At 44.8% G+C, this 17,082-nt stretch overlaps 1 protein-coding gene across 2 annotated transcripts in view; it reads right to left on the minus strand.

The window, feature by feature from the left end:
- Positions 1–1,400: 1,400 nt before the first annotated feature.
- The window catches only part of USP8 (ubiquitin specific peptidase 8), a 1,053,131-nt gene continuing 1,037,449 nt past the window's right edge, over positions 1,401–17,082 (minus strand). Inside the window, exon 20 of one of the 2 annotated variants that reach the window (XM_069624966.1) lies at positions 1,401–2,588. In XM_069624966.1, the coding sequence (XP_069481067.1) occupies positions 2,403–2,588 (186 nt within the window). In that variant the 3' untranslated portion in view covers positions 1,401–2,402. The remainder of the gene's footprint in view (positions 2,589–17,082) is intronic. The other variant, XM_069624967.1, reaches the window with a different exon arrangement.

A 17,082-nucleotide genomic window follows, 5' to 3' on the forward strand; every position in this document is an offset into this window, starting at 1 on the left:
CCTGGTCCAGAAATGGAATGGGATAATACCCGAGGAGATAACAGGGTGCTTTGCCACTGCTCAAGGTGGCTCAGCTCAGCTGGCAGGTGCAGTGGCACTGTGCTGTTACTGCAGGCAAGAACCTGGTGTGGAGCGGGCGGCCGGGCCGGGCTGCTGCCAGCACTGTGTGTGTCTGAGTTTGAGTGAGTGACTACCTGGCCTGCTGCAGCACCGGACCGGTGCCTGGCTGCCTGCAGCTCCAGCTCTGTGCATGCACACACAGACACTGCCTAACAGAGTGCCCCTGCTGCACTGTGCGCGGCTGTTCTCCTGTCTGTCTCTGAGTGTGAGACTCTGCAAAATCATCAGGCGGCAGCAGCAAGAGGCCCATATTATATCCACGTGCACTGCTGTGACGTCGACTCTCATGGAATTACTCTGTCCTGGTGCCACAGAGTCTCAGTGTGCAGGCGCTGCCTGCTGCATTCATTGTCTCTTCCTCCAGTCCCCTTCCATTCCCCTCCCACCCCAGTCCCAGGGCCCGGCCCAGGCACAAGTTGGTTTCAACTTTACATGCAAGTGAAGTGCAGCAAATTTGTTGTTACTTCCTGTAGTGCAAAGTTGAAAGCAACTTAATGAAGTACTTGTTATGGCCCCCGGGCCTCAGTCCATGAGCCCAGCCCAGCAGTCAGCCTGCCCTGCCCCCGGTCCCCTTGGGCCCGGTGGTGGGTTTCAAATTACAATTAGTCACTCACAGTAGACTAGATTCACACATAGATAGCACTTTTTGTCAATTGTCTTGAGACTCGAGACAAGGGCTACCATAGTCGTCGCACGGCCTGCCTGACTGGAGTGGCGGCAGCCACGCCGGCCCGGGCCCTGGATCATGGATGCCCGCCCGGCAATTGCCACTGCCCCAGGCCACCAGCCAGCCACACGGCTGCGGCCCTGCGGCAGGCAAGGCCGTGCCGCGAGCACGGCATCGGCAGCCCTGGACCCCTATGGATGCAGGCCAGGATGCATCATGATGCAAATAATTTGCTAAATAAATCAAAGCCAGGTAACAACGTGTAAACACACATACGCCATCACCTTATGCTGCAGTGCCCCAGGGCCAGCCCAGCCCAATTCCACCATCACGGCACGAAGCGGACACATCTGCTTTGAAAACATCTGCAACAAAAAAACGGCCCAGGGCCCGGCTTGATGAAAACCGGTCCCCCAGGTCCCAAAGTCGTTCTGCCATTGGCCGAACAACCGATAGACCAGTCCGACCCTGACTGTGTCTGTACGGTATATACTTGGAGTATGCAATTAAGTAGAACCCTGCATTTCAAAGCCTCGCTACACTTCGGCTAAGGACATGAGGATATATGACACGTGAGGGAACACAGAAGTACTTACACGGGCCAACACATATCTTAAATAAAACAAATTATTTATTTTGTCACTCAGTGAAATACCTTTCATAATGTCTAAAAATACTGTGATGGGTGTATTTCATTATAGGTTCAGCTAACTTTAATATGGGCTAGTGATTGTCATTTGAAATTTCCCCCAAAAAAATCAAATGGTTGGGGGAAAAGTGTAATAAGGAAAGTAGTTTTGAATGTGCCTCTACCAAATTCTTTAAAAGGGCACCCACCCATAACTATCGGCCGAAATGTAATTTACACAAAAGGAATTGCATAAATATTGTCCAACAGAAAGCTACAGCTGTGAAATATGCTACTTAAACAGAAGTAGCCAAACTGAACATATGTTCTTAATTCTGAAACATAAGTATCTAACCAAAATGGTTGGACAGTGCAATCTGGGTCCGATGCTCAAATTATTACCAAAACAAAACCAAGAATGGCATAAAGTGATATACAATGGCCAGACACATTTTAAACAATGTGTCTCTCTTTGCATATGGTTTGAATATGTGTCTTTAAGTTGAGTGCCCTATCTTTCCTCCAAAAGACTGTAGCAGAAGCACACACTTTTCTTAATATATACATCTTTAAGTGCAATTCTGCAATCAATACATTTTCATACATTCTAGCGCATTTAGATCATTCTAGAATATTCACAGTAGACGCAAGCATTAAGGTTACAAGCGTGAAAAGGCATCATACGTGAAGGAATGTGAAAGCCAAATTATGGTATGGTTTTATGTGAAGAAAAATGAAAGTTCTACTTTCAAAGTTTGTTCACCATAGAAATGTATGTGTCTAAGAAATATGGTAGAGCGTTACTGCTCGTTTTACAGCATCAGCGTCATTTTTTTCAGCAGTGCGCTGCTTCCAAGCTACTGTATCCATGTCAGTAAGGGCAGTTTTTCCAGAGTGGCCAATAGAGCTGAAACCATCTATATTTAACCCGTCTTGACTTCTATTCCGCCACGGGGCACAGCAACTGCTTTTCCACTAAACATTTCTCTATGTGGCCATTTCCACAGGCTGTAGCTTCAAAGATGAATAAAAGAGAATGTACGCAGCTGAAGACTTCACAGATGATGTTGAAATTTCAGACACCTCATGATCGTCAAACTTGTACCATTGCTGTCTATTGGCATTCTTGCTGTAGGCAGTGTAATGTCCTCCGTCTAATCCTCCATAATGATTCTGTTAAAATAAAAAAAACACACATAAAAAAGAAGATCAATGGCCAATTCACTTACTTGCATTAGTGCCTACCCGCATCAACCTTGGCTGGCATTTTTTGCATTTTATACTTGTAAATCGTTGAACCGCTAGATTGTCAAATGGTTACTATGAAAGAACACTCAATTTGCCCTGCCGAAGCATTTCTGTTAACCTTTTTTCAAGAAAGAATTTAAAACACAGGTACCCAATCATTTTATAAATCATCCCTTGGGTGTCCCCGGCATTCAGGAAGAGCTTCAACATTGAGGACATAAGGCCGTGGATCCAGGAGTTGCAAATGTTCTATTATACACTTCAGGAATTCTTGGACAATAACAACACATCTCAAAAAGGAACTGCTGCTGCATTTTGACACCTGTGCACAGTGAAGAAATGGTGATATACAAATCTGTGAATCTTCAGCAACAAAGAAACCTGACTCGAGAATAATGTACTCGATTTAGGAACGAAGTCTCTGTAGACTTAGGACAATCGGCGTTAGTAAAAGATTGCAGCATGCCCAATGTCTTGTTTGTGATCACCCCAATCAAAAGTAAGACATCCATCAACTTCCACTATACTGGCCAGTGTGTCCCACTTCTGTTTCAAATAATTAAAAAAGGCATCCTGGAGGATAGTTAAACAAAAAAAAAGTAAGACAGCAAGGAGTATGCAGTAACCTCTGTATAATATCAGGGCTGCCGGCATATTGGGATAAATAATCACAGATTATTCATCCTTTTTAACATTTAACGGGTGCTGGGCAGTCTAAGGATGAGCCGTTTCATATTCACCAATTAAAGAAATTGCTGTTCTTCAAGGGTAGGATAATGGCAATATATATTATCCAAAGGGATTGAGCAATATAAGACCTCCCATAATTCACTTCAGCTGAAGATGTCTGGAGTTCAACTATGGATTATTTGTTTGCACAATGAACATTGTATTAAATTCAGGAGAAGCTGGTACGTATCTGGCACACTGAACAGTCTGATTTCTGAGAAATTGGGAACTTGGTTTGCTCATAGCCTAGGAAAGCAAGATATATCCTCTTGTCCGGAGCAGCTTACACAAACCTGCAGACCAAAGGCACATGTTCAAATGGGGGTGGATGTAGCCTTTCACCTTAAAATAAAGTATGATGGGATTGGCTACTTTTAGTATATAGGCGCATAGTATTGCACATGTTTTTGAGGTTCAAAAAGGAACGTTGACTGGGCGTGTTTGTAATATTATCCCTAGTGTGACGTCTACTGTACCCATGATCCCTCATGCGTCGAGATCCCTCAGATTATTTCTTACTGCCATTATGGTCGGATGTGTTTTTTGGAATCTGTAGCAAAGCTACCTTCGGAGTAATTAAGCTTAGTTAACTTATTTCCGACTATTGCCGTTCAACAGACATCACGAAAGACAGCCGTTACAACTGCTGAATCAGACAGGCAATCCGGTGACAGGCTTCGGCCTATATCAGGCTTCGGTCTAGCAGTAGGGAGATTGGGGGGCTTGATTTTCTTTCCCATCAGAGAATGCATGCCTTCACGTCTTACATATACTGCATTTGTCTAGCTGCACTAAAGATTCACACTCCCCATGGAGCAACCTCCCTTTAAATTATGTCCCAGCTGCGTCAGAAAATATCTGTGGAAAGACACTCATCAAGTGTGTAACCACTGCCTTCCCCGAGAACACCCACAGGGTGACTGCGCATCCTGTACATTATTTAGGCCTAAACCCCCAAAGGAACGACGCATCAAACCGTGGGTGGCCCATGCAATGATGGCAGAATCAGAAACCGCTATCGGCTCCTTTGAGTCGAATCCGGAAGGCTAGGGCAGAAACCACACCATGTCAGAGGCTGAAGACATTACAAGGGAACCTTCGGCTCCCACGCATCACTCCCCGGGAAAAGCCTCTGGTGACAGCTAGACACATAAGCACACAACCTCAGTCTGCTCTTGGACAGAGCCGCCGATAGAAGGCTGCACGCCGGCGGGAGGCAGTTTTCAGCCTATGGACCATGGCTGAAAAAAGCCTGCTGCGCTTCAGCATCAGTGTTTAGCAAAAGGCAATCTAGAAAGACAGTTGCCAAGAGGCATGCATAAAAGTCCCTTGACGGATGTTTCAGAGGCGGGGAAACACGTCGAAAAAACATAGAAGTCCCGCTGGTGTAGATAAACACCATAAAAAGTCACATACACACACCCCTTCTGTCCCTGACAAAGTTCCACAGTATGAAGAGGCTAATTCACCTTTGTCTCAGTCTCTCCAGAAAAAGAGACCTAGAGAGGACTCTGAGGTTATTGTGTTCCTTTTAGCCGAGACACCTAAAACAGGGACATGGACAAAAGAACATTTTGAAGACACAATGGACAAAGTTTCCTCTTTTGTGGCCTTTATGAACAAATACTCAATTAGAGAAAAGACATTAGATTTAGAAATTGAATAACCCTTAGAAACACGTCAACCGTTGGCAAAATCATCAAGGTGCCACTCATCACCCGCACATACTGTCCTAGACCTCTCCAATGACTCTTTCCAAGGGGACGATCAAGCAGATCAAGATGTGTGTAATGTCGACCAGAATTATCCTAATGATGACCCTGACAAATTTTATCAGGATGAGGAAGATGACCCAGATGTGACTATTATTGACACGCAGGATTTTGTTGCACCTGAGAGTAGCCACAGCTCCCCAATTGAAGACCAATTACTATACAATGGGCCTCATTACACGTAGTGTGGTAAGGGTTTACCGGTACCGGTAAGGGCACCGGTACCGGTAAACCCTTACCGCCTTACTACGAGGTCCCTTTGCGGGTTGGTACTTTAACGCCTGCTTTTTAGCAGGCGTTAAAAACCAACCCGCAAAGGGACCAGGGTGCTAATTACGGTACCGCAATTTGCAGTATCGTAATTAGCGCCTTCCCCATTCCCATAGAGCCCTATGGGAATGGGGAAGGGCAATGGAGGAAGGTGGAATTACCGCCTTTCCAACCTTGGAATAGGGCGGTAATTCCCCTTTCCTCCAAGGCGGTACCGGTAAATTACCGGCATGGACCATGGTGCTAATAGCACCATGGTTTACCGTACTACGTGTAATGAGGCCCAATGACTTATTAAAAAGGGCTGCTAATCATTTCATTATTCACACTGAAGAGACAGCGGACAGCACTGACTTTGTAGAGGATATCTTAAATGAGAAAAACGCAGTCAGCAAGGCCATTCATTTATTGCAATCAATAAAAAAAAGAGGATTGCCCCCTAACTTACTACACCATTGCTTACTTTGGCAGTGAACCCCAGAGTAGAAAAGGTTTTCAAACCATCTGATCCTCTATATATTAGGCGTCAAATAAAACCAGACTCCCTTGTGGTTACCACCACTAGAAAAAGGGCTGGTGTTCCACTCTCTAGTTCTGAGGCACCTCCGAATAAGTTATGCAAATGGCTGTATACCTTTGGGAAGAGAACAACCTCAGGAGTATTAATAACATGATTTGCTAACAATACTACACTGCTCGCAAGTTATAACATACAGTGGGATCAAGATTCTCAGACATCTCAATTCTGTGCCTAAAACTATAAAGTCACACCTTATAAAGATCTCCACAGAGGGCAGATAGGTACCCCAAAACATACTTAAACATATTTTAGACTCAGCAGACACTTCAGTGAGAGTAATTTCTGAGGGGTCCCTGCTTCAACCCAAACCTCAAACAACACTAATCAACATGCTCATTGAAGAATCAGTCCTGTTTGGAAAAGCAGTTGATGAACAGCTTGCAACAAAAAAAAAGGAGCACAAGACTTCAAAGACACTGGGCCAGATCACAAATACTCCGTATGTTCAACGGAGCACCTTCAATACACACCGCACTTTTCGCAACCAAGGATTTACAAGACCAAATCAGTCTGAATTTGGAACAGCCACCTCTTCATTCTACAGTCCCCAGGGAGAATCATTCCTCTTACCAATCAAACCAACAAAGAGGATTTCGTAGAGGCAAAGGGCGGGGCAGAGTTGCGGCCTCTAGAGGCTCAGCTGCCCCGCCAACAAATGATGCACCAAATTCACATACCCTCCCATGCATCCATTCAAATTTCTCGAAACACAGCGCCACCATCCTCATCATTGCCCAAGAAGAATGTCAACAGAACATTACCTAATTCTTGAAGAGGAGATTTTAAAGGATAGTTCCGGGACTTTTTTTTTATTGTCCCTACGGTTCGGCCATGTGTTTTTAAGCATAACTCGGTAGATCGTAGAAAACTTTCCTATGGACCTTACCCGACTTTTCGTCCATTAACGCACTCGAAATCAGCCGCCATTTTCTGATAATCCTATCATTTCCCCCCATCGCCCTGGCTCACCTGCTTTTGCGGCACTAAATCAAATCCCCCGCCCCTGAAACAGACTTTATCAAAACATTCATATTCCCGCCTCTATCCGTGACGTGACTGAGCTGCGTAGGCAAACGCGCCCAGGCGTCTTCTACGCGACTCCACACAGAACCCGGAAATCAACACAGATGAGCTCACACAACACAGCGCGCCACAATTGGGAATATGAAACTGTACTTTTAAATTAAACCGCAAGATTGTAAATTTGGTAAAGTACATTTATTTGACATCAAATGTTTTGAGAATATTCAGCGATTTGCATTTTTATTTGCTCACGTTCCAAAAAGTTCGTTTTGAGGCACGCGATGTTCCTTTGCTGTACACAGGGTCTTAGATCATCTCACAATACAGCGCCACAATTCGGAATATGAAACTGTGGTTTAAAAGCAAACGGCAAGATTGTACATTTGGCAAAGTACATTTATTGGACATCAAATGTTTAGAGAATATTCAGCGATTTGCATTTTTCTTTGCTCTCGATCCAAAATAGTTCGTCTTGAGGCAAGCGATGTTCGTGTGCAGTACACAGGGTGTTGGTTTACGATAAAATAAGCTCTTCGGTCGCACTGATAATCGCATGGCTGTTCCAACAACGAGGCACTAGGCCACCACAACGGTCTGTATGTTGCATCTAGCCGTTAGTACCGCGTAAGGGCATACTTGTACTTGGCGATCGTCCCATAAAATGGTCAGGGTGGTAACGTTGTTCACGCGGAGAAGCAACTGGCGGTTGAAAAACCCATCCGCCGGTGTCTGGTACTCGTGACACATGCAATATTGAATGATGTACCTGTCTGAAAAACATAAAAAATGAAATTAGTCTCACCATCAGATCTTTATTAAAATTATTCATTTTATATATTCGGTCGGGAAATTATTTCATAGCTAGGACAGTGCAACTGGGTATTATACGTCAAGGGGGGGCTGTAGGATACTGAGACAGTCCCCCAGTGCAGGGGTTGACAGGGAGGCAGTGCAGGTGGAGAGTGGAAGGGCCCAGGACCGAGGTCGCAGACAGTGGACCAGTTGTAGCAGGGGAGAGGGAGAGAGAAAGCAGAAGCAAAGAGGAAGGTTTTGAGGTGCTTCCGTAAAAGGCGATGGTTCTCCTCAAGATAGTGCGCAGTACAAAACAATATGCCACATAGAACAAACAAGTTTAAATTGCGGTATAAACTCATCTAAAGAGTTACTTACATTATATTTGCATTTTCCATTGTTTCTGTGCGTAGGGCAGCCCCGAAATACCACTCCTTCTATGCCGACGTTATTTCTTCTAATGAACGAACATTAAATGGCTATCGTTTCTGAAATTTTATTCATTATCGTTTCTTACGTTATTGCACCACACCCCCAAAAAGAAGTCTTTCTGGATGGTCCCGGCCTGTCAAGGTCAAATAACAATAGAACCTTATACTGAGTCGTGGGCCATTCCGGCACCCGAGCAAAAAATCAAAGCAGCTGACCTTCACTTTGAACGAGCACACATTCCTAGTTAGCTACATTCAGTGTAAGGCCATCTCACAGGACTTGAAATTTACACTCCATCTTTGCATTTTGTCTGCGTGCTTTGCAGCCCCAGAGAACCATAAATACGGAGACCTTCTATATTTTTTGAAAAATGATTTATATTACTGTTTGGTTTAATTTAATGCGCAAATTAACAAGGTTGGATAGACACATTGCATGTACACTGAGCAATCACTTTTATTTACACAATACATAGCTACACATATTCAATGGGCCTGCGACATGAGGAGACTCGAGAGCAAAGTCACAGGTGACACCCGGGTGGTTCGCACTACTGCACGGTGAAGGGAGGGGCAAGGGTGGAGAGACACATTGCATGTACACTGAGCAATCACTTTTATTTACACATTACATAGATACACATATTCAATGGGCCTGCGACATGAGGAGACTCGAGAGAACAGACAATAAAATTACAATCATTTAAACCGTGATGTGTATTTCTCAATGAGCTCTTCTTTAGGTGGACATGGAACAGAGGCAATGTTGGGTGGCAATGCAGTTGTCCCCTGCACAGGTTCGTTCACAACTCCATTTATGTGCCTATCTAGGACGTCAACAATAAGTCTCTCAATAAACTCATATTGCATATCCTCAAACACTGGTTTGATCACCCATTGTTTACTTCTTTTAGTGAAGGCCTTATTGTAGCGAAGCGTCCCTAAAGTTCTGGTCGTCCTACTTTGTTGACGGCCAACATTATGGTTATGTGCCAAGACCGCTAGAAGAGTCCGATTTATCATGCCCTCCATGCCAAAATGCAATCGTTTTGGCCTGTACTTTAGGCACATATTGTGGAACACCTCCAAATCTCCTGTGTGGCAGAATTCCGTGAGTCCCCTCAAATCTCTTGTTATAGTTTTATCAAATACAATCTTTTCAATGGCTTTGTGAGTGGGTGATGAAGGAATCAACCACTTCTTCTTCCGTGCCTCCTATGTGGACAAATGGCCATGTTCACAATTGTGGAAATGTTGGTTTGTGTTCCAACGGTGAACGTTGGTACAGTGTAGCATTACTGACCGCCATTTTTCCAGTAGAATTTCCAACGACCCTCCACATGTTTTTGAGCTCCACCAAAGATGGTTGCTGATTGACTTGGACCACTGTGAAATACCTTGCATATCTTTTTTTTTACCTGCAGCCGACATTTTTTTATTGATTGTTTTTGCAAGATGCCAAACGTCAAATTGGTGATTTATATTTTTGTACTCTTCTCTCATTGTCTTGGCAATTGAAACGTGTCTGTCCGTGGCTATCAGGTCGATCACCATTCCCCGCGATTGTAGTTCTTGCAAAGCCAAATTTCTCCATGGCCACTGAGGATGTACTTTGTGACACCTGCACGACCACCGAACTCACAATTTTCTTACTTTCCATGTCCTGAAAGTGGTAGGTGCAGTACTTGGCTGAAAATCCTGGGCTGTCGCACTGTCCATCACCGGCTAGCCTGAACCGTTTGCCCGCGAATGTACTATCAATAGTCATTTTTTCCATTCTCCAAGCTTCGCTAATGGCTGGAAATAGATAATCGGTTTGGTATTTGTAGAACTGAGTTTTCGCAATGAAATGGATTCCCACAAACTGAAAGAAAGACTCTAACTTTTTAAAACTTGAACCACTAAAAAGTGCAGCCGCTGCACAAAGTAGATTGCCTGCTGGCAGTTGCCCAAGCATGGGTTGTGCAGACCATGAGAAAGGATGATATTTTGTACAGGTGGCATGTATTTTAAGGTTAGTGCCTCGAATTGCACGAGTCACATTAATCAATGGCTCCCCACATACTTCCCCACCAACCGAATGCCCACATTTCATCCGAATAATAATATCAATCAAACAACTATCGAATACAATGAATTTGGCCTCTTTCCTTATACTGTCACTCTGCATCCCAGCTGGTTCGGCCTGTAACGTTGAGGACATGTCACTCACATGAAAGGTAGAATCTCTGATATCGTCTTCCGCTATGTTCAGTGATATTGATGGCGTTTCATTGTCGTCCACTTCATTCTCTTCCATTGCAACATCTGTTCCTTCTCCGGCGATGGGTGAATAAAACAATTTCTTCAACTTTCTCGCGGTCTTAGTTTTTGCAGGTGTGCATTCTGTGAATTGATCTCCGACTGCATCCGAACTACCAGGAGGACATTCACTATCAATGGCTGGTGGTGGTATAGCTCCGTTGTCAATCACTTCATATTCTTCCCATTGGCACGATGCATCTCCAGTCTCAAGTCCCTGCCAAAAGGTTTGACAAGCAACATCTCTCGTTCGCTTCACTGTCTGTGTAGATCTAGTTCGTACACCCACTCGCAACTAGAGGACAGATTGGAAAAGGGATGTTCAGTTTAAACACAACTTACAGTATTGAACTATTAACAGTGAAAAACAACATAATATAGTGACCAGGACACTAACCTTCTTTTGCTTTCTTTTCTTTGAAACTTTCTTGCCTCGAACTTCAACATCAGGACGCTGTTGCTCCGACTCGTGTGTGCATGTCTCCACTTCCTCTTGCGCTGCAACGACTATATTTTCATGATAAGCACATCCATCACGCACTGACGCTCCATCGACTCCCTGAAACATAGAACTTTCATTAGTATGTATAATAATATTGAAAACACAAAATGTACTTGGGGACCAATACCCACGTACATCTCAATAGCAAAACACGAATGAACGCTTTGTGTAGAACATTCAAACGACAATTATTCACGCATAGTTGATCTAGTTAGATGGAACTGTCAAGATCCATACCTCGGGCTCCTCATAGACTTCCATTGATGATATTATTGAAGATGATGCTTCAGTAACTCCCTGAAACACAGTAATTGCATTAGTATGGTTTTCTATTTTGATAACAAGAACAGAAACTTTGTGCAGGCGTCAACGGCTCATCTAAATAGACCTGCACAAATGATCAGTTGTCTAAAATAAATAATGGATATCTAAATATGATTCGATTTGCTCGATCGTTGGAAGTGTCACCACCCAGAGATCTGCATCAACTACTAGGGGTGATGTTCTTGTAGAAGAAGCTCCGTCATCTCCCTGAAACATAGTACTTGCGTTAATAAAGAAGGAAGTATAGCGGATGTAATCACGTCATATGATTTCGCTTGATCGAACTGTCAGGATCCATACCTCGAAATGCATAAGAACATCAAGGGACGATGTAACTGCGGTGCACACTTCTGCAAGCTGTTGCGCCGACCCGTAACTGCATGCTCCCCCTTCTTCTTGGACTAATGCTCCATCGACTCCCTGAAACATAGGACTTTCATTAGTAATGAACACAATATTGAAAAAAGAAGAGACATAGGAGGGCGACGACAGAAGGACATATCAATGGCTAAAAACGAAAGAAACATTGTGTGTAACAATCACGCTACAAGAATGCAAGATCTGATGATCTCCATCAATGGAACTGTCCGGAAACGTACCTCGAGCATCTGAGTGACATCAACGGTAGTCGTCAATACGTTGGACTCCTCAGCATCTCCCTGAAAGACAGTACTTGCATTATTTTGGATAACAATAATTATAACTGAAAACAAAGACTAGAGGACGAGTACAGTCAGTGGCAGAATAGCCAAGTAAGATTACCCGATAGGCGCTTGAAGTGGCTGATGACTGCAATAACGACACGGATGGAGAATCTTCCGCCTTCATATTGAGTGGATACATAAATGGGGAAATTATTGTTAGCTAATGCTATACACTACCGCAAGGCCGAGAGATAAATACGTAAACTTGACTCACCAGTGGAGGGATGTGGACGAATAGAGTGGGAATAGCGGTTGAGAGCAATTTTCGCCTCGCTCGCGGTGTGTTCTTCTTTATTAGCAATGATGTGGAGTACATGTCTGAGCTAAAGTGCCTGCTGCAGATGCGGTATCGATCACCCCTCTTGTCCGCAAAGACTTCTAGGACTCTACTTTCAAGCTCAGACGGTGGATATCCGCAATATCGGACCCATTCTCTTATCTGATCTATTGTCTTAGGGAAAACATGCATTATAGTACCTTCAGATTTATTATGGGTCTTCGAAGGGCAACCGCCAATGGAACAGGCAGGCATTGTGGAAAGTTCTGAAAAGTAAAGATCAACAATTCTCAATGAATACCAATGTGTTAAAAAATTAAATGACACATAAAAGGTTCAATGCAAGGTTCGTTTTGGTTCTTGTAACTATACACGTTATTCACATGCGGATAAGTATTTGAATAACTTTAAAAAAATAGAAAAATAATTTGACTAAACTCAGAACATGTGACTAGTTCCTTGCATGTACTGTCTTGAACGAAAAGAAATTGGACGCAAAATGATTATGGTACATGGCCTTACCTTGACGAACAAACAGTTAGATGCAGGGATCAGAGTAGTTTCTTGTCGTAGAATAGGGAGCAGTTCACAGGTTTGCAAACTGACGAGTTTCCTCGAAGTGGTCACGGAAGTTCGCAGAGACGAAGAGCAGATAACCAGCACCTTCACGGGTTGACTAGCAAAGCGCAAAGAAGTTCTCATTAGAAATATGAAGTGGGTTATAAAGAATTCGAAACAGGGGTGTGTTTGTGAATGAATGACGTGTATATGTCGTGGCATTATGCGGTTTGCAGGGGGCCGTCCAGCGTGAGGGGGGATGCTTGGCAGGAGACACGGGGTCTGGAGGTAGACATGGGAACAACAACCCATGCTCTATAGACCACTTTGAAGTGTACATGGTCTTTGGCACCTCTTGGCCTTTATCGCTCCCTGACAGCTCCACTTGGCAGCGCAAGTACCCCGGTGAGAACTGCCTTTGATAGGGCGGGGGGTGGATTGGGGCGGTGGTCGTGCAGACAAGACACAGGAAGACTCGTGAATGGAGACACACTTATGTGGATTGCAGGGGGCCGTCCAGCGTGAGGGGGATGCTTGGCAGGAGACACGGGGTCTGGAGGTAGACATGGGAACAACAACCCATGCTCTATAGACCACTTTGAAGTGTACATGGTCTTTGGCACCTCTTGGCCTTTATCGCTCCCTGACAGCTCCACTTGGCAGCGCAAGTACCCCGGTGAGAACTGCCTTTGATAGGGCGGGGGGTGGATTGGGGCGGTGGTCGTGCAGACAAGACACAGGAAGACTCGTGAATGGAGACACACTTATGTGGATTGCAGGGGGCCGTCCAGCGTGAGGGGGGATGCTTGGCAGGAGACACGGGGTCTGGAGGTAGACATGGGAACAACAACCCATGCTCTATAGACCACTTTGAAGTGTACATGGTCTTTGGCACCTCTTGGCCTTTATCGCTCCCTGACAGCTCCACTTGGCAGCGCAAGTACCCCGGTGCGAACTGCCTTTGATAGGGCGGGGGGGTGTGGATTAGGGCGCTGGTCGTGCAGACAAGACTCGTTTGCCGCAGGTTCTTACCAAGGAGAGGTCATCTCACTGCATGTAGGAGTTAAGAGGCAGGCTGAAGGATCTAGTACATGGAAGGCAGGGGGTGAGTTTATAAATACCTCAGCCTCCCAGGAGAATATATGGGTGCAGTTCACCCTGGAGACCCTGGATGCCTAGGCAGTTAGTCAGCTGCAGGCTGGCCTGTGGTGGCAAGGCGGCACGGGCCAGAGGGGGTCATCTCTGTACCCGGTGCCCAAAAGGATGAATTATTACGATCAACCATATTGATTATTTTTTTGTTTTGTATCAATAAAATCCAACGGCCTTTTATTGCCAACGCTTGAACAAAGTGGTGTGGTAAGTATTTTTGGGGGAGGAGGCAAGGCCGGGAGGCTTGATGCCAACCCGCAAAATAACATATGTATGTCTGCTGCATATGGGTTCAACGGTTATGTGGATTGAAGGTGGGCAGCCAGCGTGAGGGAGGATGCTGGCCGGAGACATGTGGTGTGACAAGACAAGGCACAGGAAGACTATTCAATGGAGACACACTAGATTCATTTAAAAAATCAAAACAACCATTGTTAAAAAAATATGTTGGGTTTTATTTTAGATCTTTATTTCAATTGAACATAAATAATAAACATTACACATTGTAAAGTTCCGGTTGCAGCACATCCAGGGAAAATCCGCGGTATTGTCCACTGTCGCTGGGGAAATGTTGTCTAATGGCAAGTACCGCACAGGCAGGTATTACTCTCCGAACGCGGTGTCCGAGCCTCCCGTGAAGCCACCAAGTGAAGCAACGATAGGCCACCAGCCTGTACCACCTGTGAAAATGAAAGATGCAAACTGTATTAAAATGACAAAACTTTCTTATCACTGTCGATTCAGGTAAAAAATGTCATTCTGCTTTGAAAAAAATTCTATCTAGAAAATGCACAATATGGAACCAATTTACATGCGTTCGAATGATATGTAGATGTAATTTTATATATGGGAGACGACCATGACATAGTAGTGGCATCACTGACATCACAACCAGAGTATACTTACTCGTTACTCGGATTACGCGGACGAACAGTGCCGCGAAGTTCGTGCATAAGCACCATCATCATCCTCAACACGGTCCGTGAGAGGCAGGCTTCCCTGAACTCTGGCAGCTCGGTGATGCATTGCGGACTTGGCTCGCCTTCCGAAATGTAGGCCAAGCACCCGGAATTTTCACGGCAGCAGCAGTTCTCCTCCTCAGTTGGCATTAGCTCGCACCGATTGCACGTGCACCAGGTGGAGATGCTGACCATGCGACATGGTCCAGGCTCTTCATCCGTTCACTGGTCCTCCCAACTGCCGTCCGAATCCCCATCGTTTTCACGTGCTTGCCTTTCCAGTAGTTCCTCCTCGGTGTACTCGGGCTCGTACATATACGGCCTTATTGTAGCCATTGTGTGGTAAAGAAAGTAAAATAATTTACAGAGATGGTACAGGTGTTCACAAGGCCTAGAAGCGGCGAAGGTAGCTGACCAGAGCACAGAAACGAGTCACAGAATACTCAAAGTAACACACAGAGAGTAATGGAATCGAAAATCTGCTGCTGTGTGTTGTGAAACGGTGTGTTTATACTTATTGAGGAAAGAGGCGTCCTGCCATTTCCATGGCGACGCTTCATTAGCTGAGGCGCAGCGATTGTTGACACGAAACGTGCTTTGGCGTTGGGAAATGGGCGGTACGCGTCTGTTGATGTCAGGCTCAGGGGCGGGGGATTTGATTTAGTGCCGCAAAAGCAGGTGAGCCAGGGCGATGGGGGGAAATGATAGGATTATCAGAAAATGGCGGCTGATTTCGAGTGCATTAATTGACGAAAAGTCGGGTAAGGTCCATAGGAAAGTTTTCTACGATCTACCGAGTTATGCTTAAAAACACATGGCCGAACCGTAGGGACAATAAAAAAAAAGTCCCAGAACTATCCTTTAACTTTACTGCAAAAAGGAGCAATACAGCTGGCACCACCTGCAGAGGGAAATCAAGGTATTTTATTCAGTGTACTATCTTGTTCCAAAGAAAGATCTAACAATGCGCCGAGTTCTAGACCTGCGTCCTGCAAACACGTATGTCAAGCCACAATATTCAGGATGACTACGCTGCAGGAGGTAATTCCTCTGCTAAAACAAGGAGATTACATGGCAACATTGGACATGAAAGACGCATACTATCATATTTCAATGTTGCCAGCGCACAAAAAATACCTACGTTTCAAAGTGTGAGACAATCAATACCATTTCAAAGTGCTACTATTCGACATAGCCTGGGCTCCCAGAGTGTTTACAAAAGTCCTAGCAGTAGTGGCTGCAGTCCATTCCAGTGTACCCTTACATAGACTGGCTAATAACAGGCGACAACTCAAATATGTCAACAAAACACCCAGCAAACAGTCAAACTACTGTTTCAATTGGGTTTCTACATGAACAAAAAAAAATCAAGTCTAGTAGAAAACCTTTTCTACGGGCACTTATTCGAACAAACAAAGGCTTAGTCTTCCCCTCCAATGAGAGGGTCCAGGACATGCTATTTCAAACCCCTCAATACATAGCTGGTCATCAGGTAACCGTGCGAAAGGTAATGCGCCTTCAAATGATGGCTTCCTGCATTTACCTAGTTGCACACGGCCGACTGCACATGCGTTTTATGTAAGAGTGGCTGGCGAAACAATGGTCACAATCAAGCAGACTATGGGATAATCTAGTGGTGGTTTCGCAACCTCTGGTTCGATCTATGCAGTGGTGACCCAAAGAGAACCCTTTAAAAGGAAAACCTTTCAACACACGAGCTATCGAAGCCACTCTCAATACAGACGCATCCCTAATGGGGTGGGGCACACAATTTGTCCATTCACACTGCACACAGGGTGTGGACACAGGCTTTAACCAGAAAACATATCAACCTTCTGAAACTGCTAGCAGTCTTCAAGCTTTCAAACCACAGCTAGTAGAAAAGACAGTCCTCATTCTAACAGACAGCACTGCAGCCATGTTCTACATAAACAAACAAGGGACACATTCCCCAGGGCTGCCCAAACTAGCCCAGAACATTTGGCTGTGGGCACTAAAACACATTTCTCCTAGCACAGCATGTTCCAGGGGAACTCAATTATCTG

This window comes from Ambystoma mexicanum, chromosome 11 (genome assembly GCF_040938575.1).
Source record: "Ambystoma mexicanum isolate Mex_15411 chromosome 11, UKY_AmexF1_1, whole genome shotgun sequence".
NCBI classification, from domain to species: domain Eukaryota; kingdom Metazoa; phylum Chordata; class Amphibia; order Caudata; family Ambystomatidae; genus Ambystoma; species Ambystoma mexicanum.